This window comes from Pan troglodytes, chromosome 5 (assembly GCF_028858775.2).
Source record: "Pan troglodytes isolate AG18354 chromosome 5, NHGRI_mPanTro3-v2.0_pri, whole genome shotgun sequence".
Taxonomy (NCBI): Eukaryota; Metazoa; Chordata; class Mammalia; order Primates; family Hominidae; genus Pan; species Pan troglodytes.
In genome coordinates, this window is record NC_072403.2 from 151,112,272 (window position 1) to 151,125,980 (window position 13,709).

General features: G+C 38.4%; 1 protein-coding gene across 4 annotated transcripts in view; it reads right to left on the bottom strand.

Annotated features, from left to right (window-relative positions):
- Positions 1-13,709, bottom strand: part of TXLNB (taxilin beta) — an 83,491-nt gene that overhangs the window by 16,826 nt on the left and 52,956 nt on the right. For all 4 annotated transcript variants that reach the window (XM_016956388.4, XM_054686364.2, XM_016956389.4 and 1 more), the window contains 3 exons: positions 13,488-13,658; positions 5,650-5,844; positions 3,385-3,504 (listed from right to left, as the gene is read on the bottom strand). In XM_016956388.4, the coding sequence (XP_016811877.2) occupies positions 3,385-3,504; positions 5,650-5,844; positions 13,488-13,658 (486 nt within the window). The remainder of the gene's footprint in view (positions 1-3,384; positions 3,505-5,649; positions 5,845-13,487; positions 13,659-13,709) is intronic.

Here is a 13,709-nt window from a genome sequence, read left to right on the forward strand (position 1 = left end):
CTATTGGTCTAAATCCTGGCCCCTGAGAGCTGATGGGTTAGATTGGAAAGGTGATTTGGGCATACAATGACACATTCATATATAAGCTTGTAATTTTAACTGCAGATGAATGCCTATTTATCAATTTTGAGGTAGGGCTGTGGTCTTTGTTTTGGGTATGGATCTTCTGATTAGAGTTCAGAGGGTTTTTTGTTTGGTTTTTATTATTATTTTTAAAAATCACATCCACAGTGTGCCATGTAAGATTTCTAGGTTGTTAGGCTTGTGTGTGTGTGTGTTTAGCGATAGTGCTAGAACCTAAAAATACTTATGAAGCAGCTTGTCTGGATAATTCTCTAGAGTTTTCCACTTCTCCCCCAGTCTTTTATAGCTACTCATATCTAGTTTGACAGTTGTTTTTTGCCATTTGCTTGCATTTGGTCTTTCAAAGCACTAAGCATAATTTGCACAAACAGTTTTTTGTTTTCATACTTATATTTCATCAGTTTATGTAACATCCTGTTGATTTACACAAAAGCAAGTGCAATTGGAAAGAAAAGGTTTGTGCAAAGAGCTGATTCTTGGTAAGCTCCACCTTACTAAACTGGGGCAAATTTTGTAGCCCTTCCAGAGAGTGGCTTGGTAGACCTGCAAGTCAGCATGCTGTGGGCATCGGTCAGTGCATTTTACAGAGAAAACAGTGAACGCAGAGATCAATCTGGCTAGTCAGTGTGGAGGCTATCAATTAAGAAGTTTCTCTTGTATTTGAAGATAAGCTGATTAAAATTTCCTACTTTTAGTTTATCCCTATTGTAAAAAAAGTCCACGAGGTCTATGTATTATATAATCAGAACCAAAAAAACTAACAATAAAATCATTATTTTTAAAAACTGGAAAGCTTCTTTTTCCTCATCTAAGTTTGTCTTTTTCTCATGACCCAGCCTCTCCATTTGTAAAATGGGTTGCATTTGTTCCTCTGTGCCTCCCAGGGTGCAATGAAGATTGATTCTCATAGAAGTGCAACCAAATGGTCCTATGAGAGGACTGGGGCAGCTGTGGAGTAGAAGCCCTACAGTGTCCCCTCTGGCCATCTGAGGGGAGTGGTGGCACTGTGCCTGCTTCTTGTGAGCTGGCTATGCAGCTTTGTTGTGATTGGTGACCCCCAACCTCGAGGGAGGCTGGTGGCTGCCTATTCTGCCTGGGTGACTTGATATCTCATCGCTTCCAAAAGGAGGTGCCCGAGCTGCAAGCCAGGTAGGTGGCTAGCTTCGAAGAACTGAGATGAGCTCCCTCTCTTTGACTTGAATCTGTTTCGCTGAACCAAAACAGGTGCCAGTTTCTTGCTAAGGCTGGGTCGTCTCAAACCTGCTCTCCAATGTCTCTCATGTGCATCTTTGTCTAGTTCTTTCTCTTTCATGTCTCGTGTTATACAGCAAAGTACCGATATCCTATGGGAAGCATATTTTACCCAAGAGGGTAATTACACCAATGGTGGAATTTCTATTCTCTTGGATTGTGAATAATAATTGAATGTTTTATTTCTTGCTTTCAGAGCTAGGTTGTAGATGGATTTCATAAATTAATCTTTTTCTTAAGAGAACATGGACTTCTGATTTGAAATTATCCAATGTCCACCAGATTATGTTGCCCAAAATTTGTCTTTTTGTTGCCATGTTTGAAAAATTATTTTAAAATTACTATTCTAATCAATTGAATTGATTCTGGTCTGATTTTAGGTAAATGAAAAGCTCAAGATCAAAATGTGACATGGCCAAATTTGAATAATTGGTCCATGGACATGTTTTACCTCTCTCTCACCCCAGCAACAGATACATGCGTCAACTCATACCTCTGAAACACACGTCTGAGTGTGATGCACCGTCACAGAGAGTGTGGGCTTTGGGAACAGACGCACATAAGATCAAAACACATCTTGCTCAGTCAGCAGTGTGTAACCTTAACAAGTTGCGTATCTTCTTGGAGCCTCAATTCTCTCATCTGTAGAATGACTCTACAGCTTTTTGGGGAGTGCTTGGGGTTAATGAGATATCAATAAACCCCGCCACTCAGTTTCCTCAGCCCAAAACTTAGGAGTCATCCTTGACTTTCTCCTTTTCTCTTTGTCACCAGCTTCAGGTCTGTAGCACTGTCTGTTGATTTCACATTGAAAACAACTTTCATCCATCTCTACCCCTCTTCTCTGCTGCCATATCCCTAAACCAAGTCATCGTCATATTTCATCTGATTGCTACAGTAGCCTCCTGTCTTCTTGCTCTCTTGTCCCTCTGCAGTCTATTTTCCATCCAGGAGCCAAATTAATCTTAGAAAATGCAGAGCAGATCATGCCATCACTTCCTTTGCAGAAGCACCCAGTACTTTCCCATTGTATTTAGAATGAAATCCAAATAACTTTTTAAGCCCTACAAAGCTACACAGTTTGGCCCCTGCTTACCTCTCCAACTTCATTTTGAACCTCTCCCCCATGCTCTTGCTTCCCTGACCTTTTCCTGTTTCTGGAGCACACCAAACTGGTTCCAGCATTAGGGTGTTTGTTGCTGCTGCAGATGCTGGAGACGATGCTCCAAGTGGCAGCTCCTCATCTGGCAGGGCTTAGCTCAAGCATTCTCCCCTCCAGGAGGCCTTCCTGGTCACTCAATCTAAAGTACGTCCCCTTCTTTGGCCCCTTCTCAGTTTCTCCTTACTGCCTTAGTAGTGGTGATTATTGTCTGAAATGACCCTTCCTTGTTTGCTTGTCTATTGCTTGTCTCTTTCCAGTTAGACTCTAATCTCCATAGTGGGAGATGCCCCTTCTCTGTCTTGTTCACGGCTATGTCCCCACACTTAACACGGTGCTTAGTAGATAACAGGCACTTGAAAAATATGTGTGGAATGGATGAATGACTATTTTATGTAGAAAGTAGTGTAGACATAGTGCCTCAGACTGGGCTGGCTAATTTAGTTCTCCATAGAAGCTGGGGCTCTTTCTCCATCAGTCTAGTGCTCTTTGACCATTATAAAAACAACTTGCATCCAGGCGCGATGGTTCACACCTGTAATCCCAGCACTTTGGGAGGCCGAGGAAGGCGGATCACCTGAGGTCAGGAGTTCAAGACCAGCCTGGCCAACATGGTGAAACCCTGTCTCTACTAAAAATACAAAAAAAGTAGCCTGGTGTGGTAGTGGGCACCTGTAATCCCAGCTACTTGGGGAGGCAGGAGAATTGCTGGAATCCTGGAGGCCGAGGTTGCAGTGAGCCGAGCTCACGCCACTGCATTTCAGCCTGAATGACAGAACGAGACTCTGTCTCAAATAAATAAATAAATAAATAAATACAAAACAACTTGCTCAGAGTGTCTCTGACACTGAGGTAGACCAGATATGCACAACGACTAAAATGATAAGTACATATTCCTTTTCTCGTTTGTGTCGCTCCTCCGCTTCCTTCATCATTTCTTGGGCCTGCTCAAGCTTTGCATCCACCAGCTTCTGCTGCAGTTCTCTGTGTTTAAATATTTTGTCCAGATGCTAAGAAAAATAAATTATACATAGAAAGCTTGGTTTATTATTGGTGCTTAAAAATGCAAAGTAAAATAATTCACATTAATACACATTCCCCAGGTTTTAAGATTTAAAAGAAGAGAGGGATAAATGCATTGGCATCACTTACAGCTTTATAATAAAGCTGTAAATTGGTGAACCCCTCTCCCTGACTTTGCACCACACACACAAAGCTAGCTATAAAAGGTAGAGGCACCAGAGTTCAGCAGTGTCAACGCCAAAAGATCCATACAATATTTTTCTACGTTTGGTAACTATTAAATATGATGCTATTTATTATGCTAGACAGCACACACAATGATGTATCAGTATACAATATACAGGGGGCTACAGTTGTATCATTTGGTATTTTGGCTCTTTCTGTGACTATAAAACCACTTTTAATTGCAACATTTGTGCAATTTATCATGATGAATTCTCTGCATTCTTGCCTCTGGCGTTGTGAGAAAGCCTTGGGGTGCCAGCATGTGGTCCGAGGTCTGGGAGTGAGGCCTGAGCCCCCCTGAATTCTACTCTGTTGCTCTGGTGGAGATGACAAGGCCAAGCGTCATAGAGAAATTGATTCGCAAATGTGCAGAGCTCGCCACACCTTTTGACCTCTGGACTAGTTTGGTGAAGAGAAACTTCCAACTCTACCTCAGGATGGATAAATTCCTGGTCACTGGGAGGTCCAATCAGAAACAGGACATGGAATTCTACCCTTGGGCTTTACTTAGAACCAGTCCCAGGAATATACAACTAGCATAGCAGCCCATTCCCATCTGAGATCTCTCTGAAGAATATGGACATTTTCCTTTCACTCCTTCCTATCTTCTTTAGTCTGAACCTCCATTCTGGAGCGGGATTGATCCTCGTGACAAGATAAAATGGTAGCATGGCATTTTGGCTTACTGTGAGGAGTTTCTTGATTTACCTAACCACCGCGACCATATGCTGTTGGCTCAGTTTTGTGCTTGATAAAATCTTAGCATGTTGCCAACAGAGCCGCTTTGACTATGTTATGTTACATTTTAAAGCAGAGATTTAAAATTTGGGTGGGATAGGGAAAGGAATATGATGTATCAAAATCCTGAGAGGGTATCTGGAATCTTAAAAATATATTAAATATTAAAATATAATTTGGGGATAACAAAAGACCTTGATCATCCCCCTAATATAACCTATTCAAAGTAAAAGGCTTTTGCCTCTTGTGACTGTGGGTAAGTGGTTTAATCTCTTAGCTTCTGCTTCTCATCTATAAGATATGGATAATATATTATTATCTAATGCATAAGATTGTTGAGACAATTAAATGCCATATGGTATGTAAAGTACAGCACTTAGCACATTGCCTGATACAAACTAACCACTGAATAAATGATATCATTATTATTACAATGATTACATTATTAATACTATTATTGGCCTGGTAGGGTACATAGAATACAGACTCTTTTTTTTTTTTTTTTTTTTTTTGAGACGGAGTCTCACACTGTCGCCTGGGCTGGAGTGCAGTGGCGTGATCTCAGCTCACTGCAACCTCCACCTCCTGGGTTCAAGAGATTCTCCTGCCTCAGCCTCTCGAGTAGCTGGGATTACAGGCGCCCACCACCACGCCTGGCTAATTTTTTTTTGTATTTGTAGTAGAGACGGGATTTCACTATGTTGGCCAGGCTGCTCTCGAACTCCTGACCTCTTAATCCACCTGCCTTGGCCTCCCAAAGTGCTGGGATTACAGGCGTGAGCCACCGCGCCTGGCCAGAATACAGACTCTTAATTTAGATGACATGGCAATTCTTAAGAGGGAGTGCATGAGTTATTTTTGGCTATACAGAGAGGATTTTTAAAAGGCTGAGAAATATTATTTTCAAGGAAAACTGTGCCCACAGCCTATCACTTTCTATTTATTGCCTTTACTTTGTAGTGATGCCAGTTTTGAAGAAATCCCATATGACTTTCAGTCAGGTATTTTGTAAGATCATCTGTCTTCATTTTGGCTAGTCAAGGGAATCCAATCCTAAATATTAATCAGTTGAGAGGGCTGGCCGTAACTGTCTTATTAACCAAGTTCCCACCTTTAGCACCCAGATCCGGATCTATGTACTGTTCTAAGTTGTTTGATGTGGTTCTCACCTCCTCTCTGAGCTCATACTGATCGATGATGCTTTTCAGCTTTTCTGCAAGCTCTGTGTTCTCCTGACAGAGCTTCATATTTCGCTCACTCTGCTGCTCGATCTGGCCCTGGATGTCCGTGAGGGTACTCTGGAAATGGCTTGTGATTTCCTTCCTTTTCTCTTCTTCCTCACGTGCCCGCTGAAGCGCCTCTTCCTGCGGATAAAAAGCAAAACATTTTGTTTAAATGCACCCCGGGTTTATAGAACTCAGCATTAGGTCACCTAAAGGAGATTAGTGTGCAGAGTAGGTGGGATGTTTTTTCTCAGTTCTCTAGAGCTAAAGCTGCTCAGCCCCAAAATAAATGTATGAGTAAAGGTTTCAGCTGTGAGTACATAGTTACTCAGAACAGGTGCTGTGAAGGCCTTGAATTTGTAGTCAGTGATGAATAGACTTGTTTTAAAGATGATGCGTCTCTTGCTGAGTGAATGAACTGCAGCGATTTCTAACAAACACACAGTCACATGATTTTGATCTCTTGGCTGTGTCCTGAAAAAAAGGCCCCTTGAGTTTACTGATGGATGAGACAGATCATGTGTTTCTCTGGTTTGGTAAAGGGAGAACAATAGATCTTACATTTCCCTGTAAAAACCATGGCATATTAACCACATAATTATATTACCAAGTTTTGTAAATATAAGTGATCACAATAAAAATTTTCTCTTTGTGAGAAAAAACTTTCATCAAAAAGCTTTAAAAAAGGAAACTAAGATAGCATAGCTCAATTACAGCCATTCAAGAATATAAAAGGGAATCTTTCCAAATATGCTGGATATTATTTTGTTTTTGAAAGAACAATCATTAAATATGTCACATAGGGTAATTAAAATGTTCAATGTAAATTTTGAATCTGAAAGCAATATTAAGTTTCAAATCTTCTTTAACTCTAAAGTGAAACATCTAATTTTCCTTCTTCCGCTTTGTTAACGTTGAAGAATTGCAAATTAACTTTTATATCATTTCTGTTCTCTTTTCTCCTAAATCAAAACTCTCCATTCATTGCTAGCCACTAACAATGAGCTCCAATTTCCTCCATATCTATATTGAGAATTGCTTTGTGATTGTTATTCTTATTCTTTTTGAATAAAAGGGTTTAATTTTGCTACATCCTACCAAAGATAGAGACATTTACGTGGCTGACAAATGATACAGACATTTTAGGATTTCTTTCAGTTCTGATTAATTGTTAATATGAAAGCTTGCTTTGTTGTTGGCAAGTAAAATTATACTGAATTTGATTGCCTACCAAGTTCAAGTTATGTAACAGGATTTTTTAAAAGAAATAATAATTTTTAACAGAAGTAATTGTACAGACCTTTATCATAACAGAATAGTGTGATCCAAATAAAAACTGATGCTGAAAATATATGCTCTGAAAATATTTTATCATTAGGTTTCTTCTTTCCTCTACAATAACAACACATTTCCTAACTCTAATGTGACTCCTGATGTCAGAATCATAATTTATTCATGTTATAAACCTTTATTAAGCAACAACTTCTCAGGGGTATTGAAGATATCTGTACTTCCTAAACTGAAGAAATAAACTATCCGAGATGTTATGTCCCTGAACTTTGTATACTAACACTTACTATATGTGTTTCGCTAAAAATAATTATGGTTACCAGTTAGGAGCAACTAAATATATGTGTGATTATGATTGTTTCCTCACTGGTCCTGATTAGCTTAGAAGTCAGCAAGTTTGGAATCAGAACTACAGACCATGATTTGAATACCATTTGTATTTATAAATATTCCATGAATGAATAAATGAACCACCCCATGCAAGTCTGAGTTGTTTTTTTTTTTTAATTGGGAACTGGTTATAGAAAGAAGGTACAGATGATAGGATGGCACTAAATAAATGTCAAACAAACAATCATAACCCCCAATCCTGGCCCAAAAGATGTAATCTTGCATATATATTTTTTGTTTTGTTTTGTTTTGTTTTGTTTTGAGATGAAGTCTCACTCTGTCGCCCAGGCTGGAGTGCAGTGGCATGATCTCGGCTCACTGCAACCTCCAACACCCGAGTTCAAGTGATTCTCCTGCCTCAGCCCCCTGAGTAGCTGGGATTACAGGCACGCATCACCAAGCTCAGCTAATTTTTTTATTTTTAGTAGAGATGGGGTTTCACCATGTTGGCGAGGCTGGTCTCAAACTCCAGACCTCAGATGATCTGCCCACCTTGGCCGCCCAAAGTGCTGGGATTATGGGGGTTGAGCCACTGCCCCCGGCCTATATTGTTTTTCAATGAGACCAAAAGAAATCTAGCAAAATCTTATAAAATTTGAGTCCATTGTTAAAGGATTTTCAATCATTTGGACAGTGTCTGAGATAAAATTATCTTTTCTTTATCAAATACATTATTCAAAGTCAAAATAATGTCAATAAAATTGAGCGATGAAGTCTGAGATAACAAAAAAACCTTGCAAGCATCATTGTGCATCTTACAACTGGTGCTGTGCCTGGCACATAATCCATAGGTATTCAGTAAATGTTTATTTAATGAATCAATGAATTATTAATATATGTACAGACATATGAGTAGCTTGGACTAGATCATTCCTACAGTCCTTTCCACATTAAAATTCTGTGATATTCTGATAACAAATGCTTCTCATTTCTTTAGGAAAATCATGCTCCCTGAGACACTTACCCCTCTCTTACTAGGCAGTTCTTTTTCAGCATAGTTTGAGGCTCAGATTTATCACTTCGAATATATGTATCATTTTGTTGAAACAAACCCATGTCTCAGACTTTTATCAATCCTTTCTTAAGTTATCCTAAATTGTGAGGTTGTGTGTGTGTGTGTGTGTGCACGCGTTTGATTCATTAAAGAAGCGGTTTTAATAAAGAAAAGTAAAAGCTAAAATTTGTGATGGCGGAAATACCTAGTTATACATTGTCTTTCTATATCTTCCCAAGCTCCCAGCACATGGATTTTAGATTTAGGTACACTTAAGCCGTTTCACTAGTGTGGCCAAGGAAGCTCATATCAAGTTGACCCTTTTGCAAATAACAACTGTAAACTCTGGATGAAATGCAAGAAACAATGATGACACTAGAGAGTAAACAAAATCAGACAGACTCTAGAGGGAAGTTGGCACTTGTACATGAGTTTCCTATTTTTTATAGCTTTTAGCTTGAGGGAAATCTGCAGTTGGCAGGAGTATGAGGTGGGCAAAATTCTCATATAAAACATACCATCTTTCATATTGGAAGAATAAGAATACAGAGTTCTGGACAACTATAGTCCCTCAACAGTGAGGGGAAGATCACCCAAAAAAAGAGAGAGTCAGAGAAATAGAGCCCAGATCCTGTGAATAAACTTTACACAAATCTGATTGGCCTTGAGCCACACATGTGCAAAGCAGTCTAGCTAAGTAAAAAAGAACTGAACTGAGATTTCAGCTGCTGCTCAGGAGACAAAGTTTATGGTTTGAATCTAACCAAATTAATTGTCTGCTTAAAAAAATAAAAAGTATTCATCATATAGTAGAATCCAGATTCTCCAGAACATAATAGTCACAACATCCAGGATCCAATAGACAATGGCTTGACATATGAAGAACCAAGAAAATGTGGCCTATTCTCAAAAGAAAAGACAATTAGAGAAGGCCTGTTCTACAATGCTGCAAATGTGGAATTAGCAGACAAGTATTTTAAAACAGGTATTATAACTTTGGTCAATGATGTAAAGGAAAATATTATCTCAATGAATGAGAAGGTAGAAAATCTCAGGTGAGAGGTTACATACAAAAAAAGAACCAAATGGAAATTCTTAAATTAAAAATTGCAAAATCTGAAACACAAACATCACTGGATGGATTTAGAGCAGAATGAAAATGAGAGAGAAAAGAATCACTGAATGTGAAGATAGACCAATCAAAATAAGATAATCTAAAAATAAAAGAGAAAAAGTATTGGTGAAGAATGTGAAGACTGACTCGAAGACCTGTGGGACAATATCAAAAGGTCTACACACATAGAGTTAGAATCTTAGAAGAGAAGAAGATGGAGAGAAAGTGGAGCAGAAAAACTATTTGAAGAAATAATGGCTGAAAGAAATTCAAATTTGGTAAAAGACATATAATTACAGATACAAAAAAGTTTAGCAAATACCAAGTCGGGTACATATGAAAAGAACCACTCCTGGCCATAAAGCAGTAAAAGTTCTGAAAACCAAAGATCAATACAAAGACCTTGAAAAGGGCAGAGAAAAAGGACATATCACATATGGGGGAACAATAATTCAAATGATTGTTGATTTTCATGAGAAATTTTAAAAGCCAGTATAGTGGCACATTTATTTAAGGCTAAAAGGAAAAAGAAAAACCCACGAATAGGTTCTTTCAATGCAGAATTCTATATCCAATGAATTTAGCCTTCAATTTAAAAAAAAATAAAGATGTTTAAAGATAAAAGGCAACTAAGAGAATTGATTACCAGCAGATTTGTACTATAAGAAATACTAAAAGAAGTACTTCAGGCTGAGGGAAATGACATCAGACAGAAATGTGAAGCTACAGAATGAATAAGTATCAGGAATGGTAAACATCTGGGTAGATAAAAGGGATATAGTTTTGCCTTTAATTTAAGAAGAAATACATATTATTGTTTAAAGTAAAAATTATAACAATGTCTCATCGGCTTTACAAAAGTATATAAATATAATACATATAATGATGATAGCTTAAAGGCTGAGGGAGTAAATTGATCTATTTAGTTGCAGTGTTTCTACATGTTATGTGAAGTAATACAACATTAACTCCAGGAAGACTATGAAAAATTAAGAATGTATATTGTAATCACAGAGCAACTACTAAAGGTAATGTGTAGTGTTATAATTTAAAAATACAAGAGATAAAATGTAATTTTTAAATATTCAAATAATCCAAAGGAAGGCAGGAAAAGAACAAGATAAACAAAGCAGAGGTGACAAATAATAAATAATAAAATGGTAGACATATATCAAACCACATCGGTAAGTACATTATATGTTAATGAACTAGTACTGCAATTAAAGGGCAGATACTGTAGGAATGAAAAGAAGTAAGATCCACTATATGCTATCTTGAAAGAATGCACTTTAAATATAAAGACCCAGGCTGAAAGTGAATGGATGAAAAGAGATACACCAGGCAAACAATAAGAGTAAGAAAACTAGAGTGGCTAAATTGATATCAGATAATGTAGACATCCAGACAAAGATTATTACTGGTCGGGCGTGGTGGCTCACACCTGTAATCCCAACACTTTGGGAGGCCGAGGCGGGTGGATCACAAGCTCAGGAGTTCAAGGCCAGCCTGGCCAAGATGGTGAAACCCCGTCTCTACTGAAAATACAAAAATTAGCCAGGCATGGTGGCGGGTGCCTGTAATTTCAGCTACTCAGGAGGCTAAGGCAGAGAATTGCTTGAACCCGGGAGGCGGAGGTTGCAGTGAGCCGAGATTGCACCCCCACACTCCAGCCTGGGCGACAGAGCGAGATTCCATCTCACAAAAAAAAAAAAAAAAAAAAAAAAAGATTACTAAGGGACATTTCATAAAGGTAAAATCACCAATTCATTAAGAGGACATAATAATCATAAATGTATATACACCTAATATTAATGCTTCAAAGTACATAAAGCAGAAATTGACATAATTAAAATAAGTGGGCAATTCCATAATTATATGAGGAGATTTTTAACTCTCATTTCTCAGCAATTGATAAAAAAATTCAAAAAAGGCATAAATGATTTAAAGCTAATTGTTACTTATAGAACACTACCCAACATCTGAAAAACATTGTTTCGAAGTACATATGGTATCAAGATAGACCATGTATGATCGGCTATAAAAATTAAATAACACTTCTAAATAATCCCTGGGTCAAAGAAAAAATTAGAAAGAAAATTTGAAAGTATTTTGAATTTGAATTCTGATTTTGACATTGAAATATGCTTGATCTTGGACAACCAATTTGGATTGCTGAGTGTCAGTTTCTTCACCAATAAAGTGGAGATATTAACCTTCACTGGGTTATCATGAAGATTAAATGAAATAATGTATATAAAGCACTTAGCATAACTTCTGGCATAATAATAATACTTAATGTCATTGTTCATAATGAGAAGCCATTACTGAGGGCATATGGGCACACTTACAGGGTCTCCTGCTACTTTGATCATTCTGTCTTTGTTTTTTTGGTGGGAGAGAATCTCTAGCCAGTTGGATGGTATTAATAAGATCTCTCTCTCTCTCTCTTTCTTTATTTTCTGAGACATTGCTGTCTGTCACTCAGGTTGGAGTGTAGTGGCGCAATCATAACTTACTGCAGGCTCGAACTTCTGGGCTCAAATGATCCTCCTGCTTCAGCCTCCCAAGTAGCTGGCACTGCAGGAACGTGCCACACTCAGCTAATTTTCCTGATTTTTGGTAGAGACAACGTCTTGCTCTCATAAATGTTGACCAGGCTGGTCTCGAATTCCCAAGCTGAAGTGATCCTCCTGCCTTGGGCTTCCAAAATGCTAGGATTACAGATGTGACCCACTGTGACCAGCTGAACATTCTGTCTTTCAATACTACCCAAGAAGACCACGCTGTATCATTCTACTCTTTATATCTCTTTGTTGATAAATGATCCCACCCTATCTGATTTAATTTTATCTCCTTACTGTGTAACATTACTGACAGACAGTGGATTTATGCAGGCACACAAGAGATTTATGCATCCTTTGAATCCAAACCTTGAGTTGAGGACGATGCTTCCATCCTCAGGCCCCCATTCGGCCTGGGAGTCTGTCTTAAGTACTATTGTTGACAAGACGCCAGTAGCACATCTAAAACCTGCCATTTGAGACTTTGACTTCATCACACTGGTTCTCCATTTCCCAAATATCAAAAACCAATTTGGGAAAATGAGGAACCATGATTCTCTTCTATTTTTCTTCCTAACTCAATTGTACAAATTCAGCAGTGATTTTCATGTACTCTGTTTCTTGAAGTATCTCCTTTTAAACGCTTATAATAATAACTACCTTACAGGAACACTGGTGTCTGATTAATTATTATTTGTCAAAAGATTTAGGATCTTCAGCTGGAAAGGGGATTGGGGATGCACACAGTATCATCTTGGAGAGCTCTGCATCTTGCTATATTGAATGGAGCTAGTGTCTCTGTGTAATCAAATTAACCACACTGCTAGGGCTTACGCTGTAATTAATGAAACCCGTGCAGACCAAATGAAGTGATCAGTCTATTATTTTTAGATTGAATAATTAAACCTGAAGAGCTGCAGTGCTTTTTCCAATAGCTTCCTTTTTTTCAGATGACTATTGACATTTTGGTTCTCAATCTCACTTCATTGTGTCAATTCGGTGTGTGTCCATTTATCTCATGTCATGCAGAATTCATTATAACACCAAAAATGCTGAATCTTTACAAATGTATTTTTTACAAAGAACTAAGGCCCACCTTAGAAACAAACTCAACATAATAGAAAGGTAAGGGGAATGGTATGCATTTTATCAAGGGCCTGCACTGTGTCAGGTTCTGTGCGGGTACCTTACCTATTCAACTTCATCTAATTTTTTCCCAGCCACACAGTGAAGCTGGTCTAATCTCCATTTTACGGATGAAGAAAGTAGCTCAAGGAGGTAAAATTATTTAAGGTTACAAGCAAGCAAGGGGCAGAGGCAGTATTTGAACCCAAGCCTCTCTGATTCTAAAATTCACACTCTTTCCATGAGTAGCAGAGGCCTGTCTCTGTGCCCCATTCAAGAAATTATGTTATTCTGAGCCATGGGGACATACCTTCAGAGTCTTGTTGTGTCTCTGCAGCTCCTGGCACAGACTCTCCAATTTGCTTCGAGCGAGGATAGCTCTGCTGTGTTCACCTTGTAACTGGTCCTTTTCTTTTTGAATTTGTACCTGTTTCTTTTGGAGGAGCTTTAACTTCTTTTGCTCAGTACGATGTTCATCCAGCTGTACACATGGAGATACAAACATGAAAGAAAATGGCAGGGATCTCCTTGG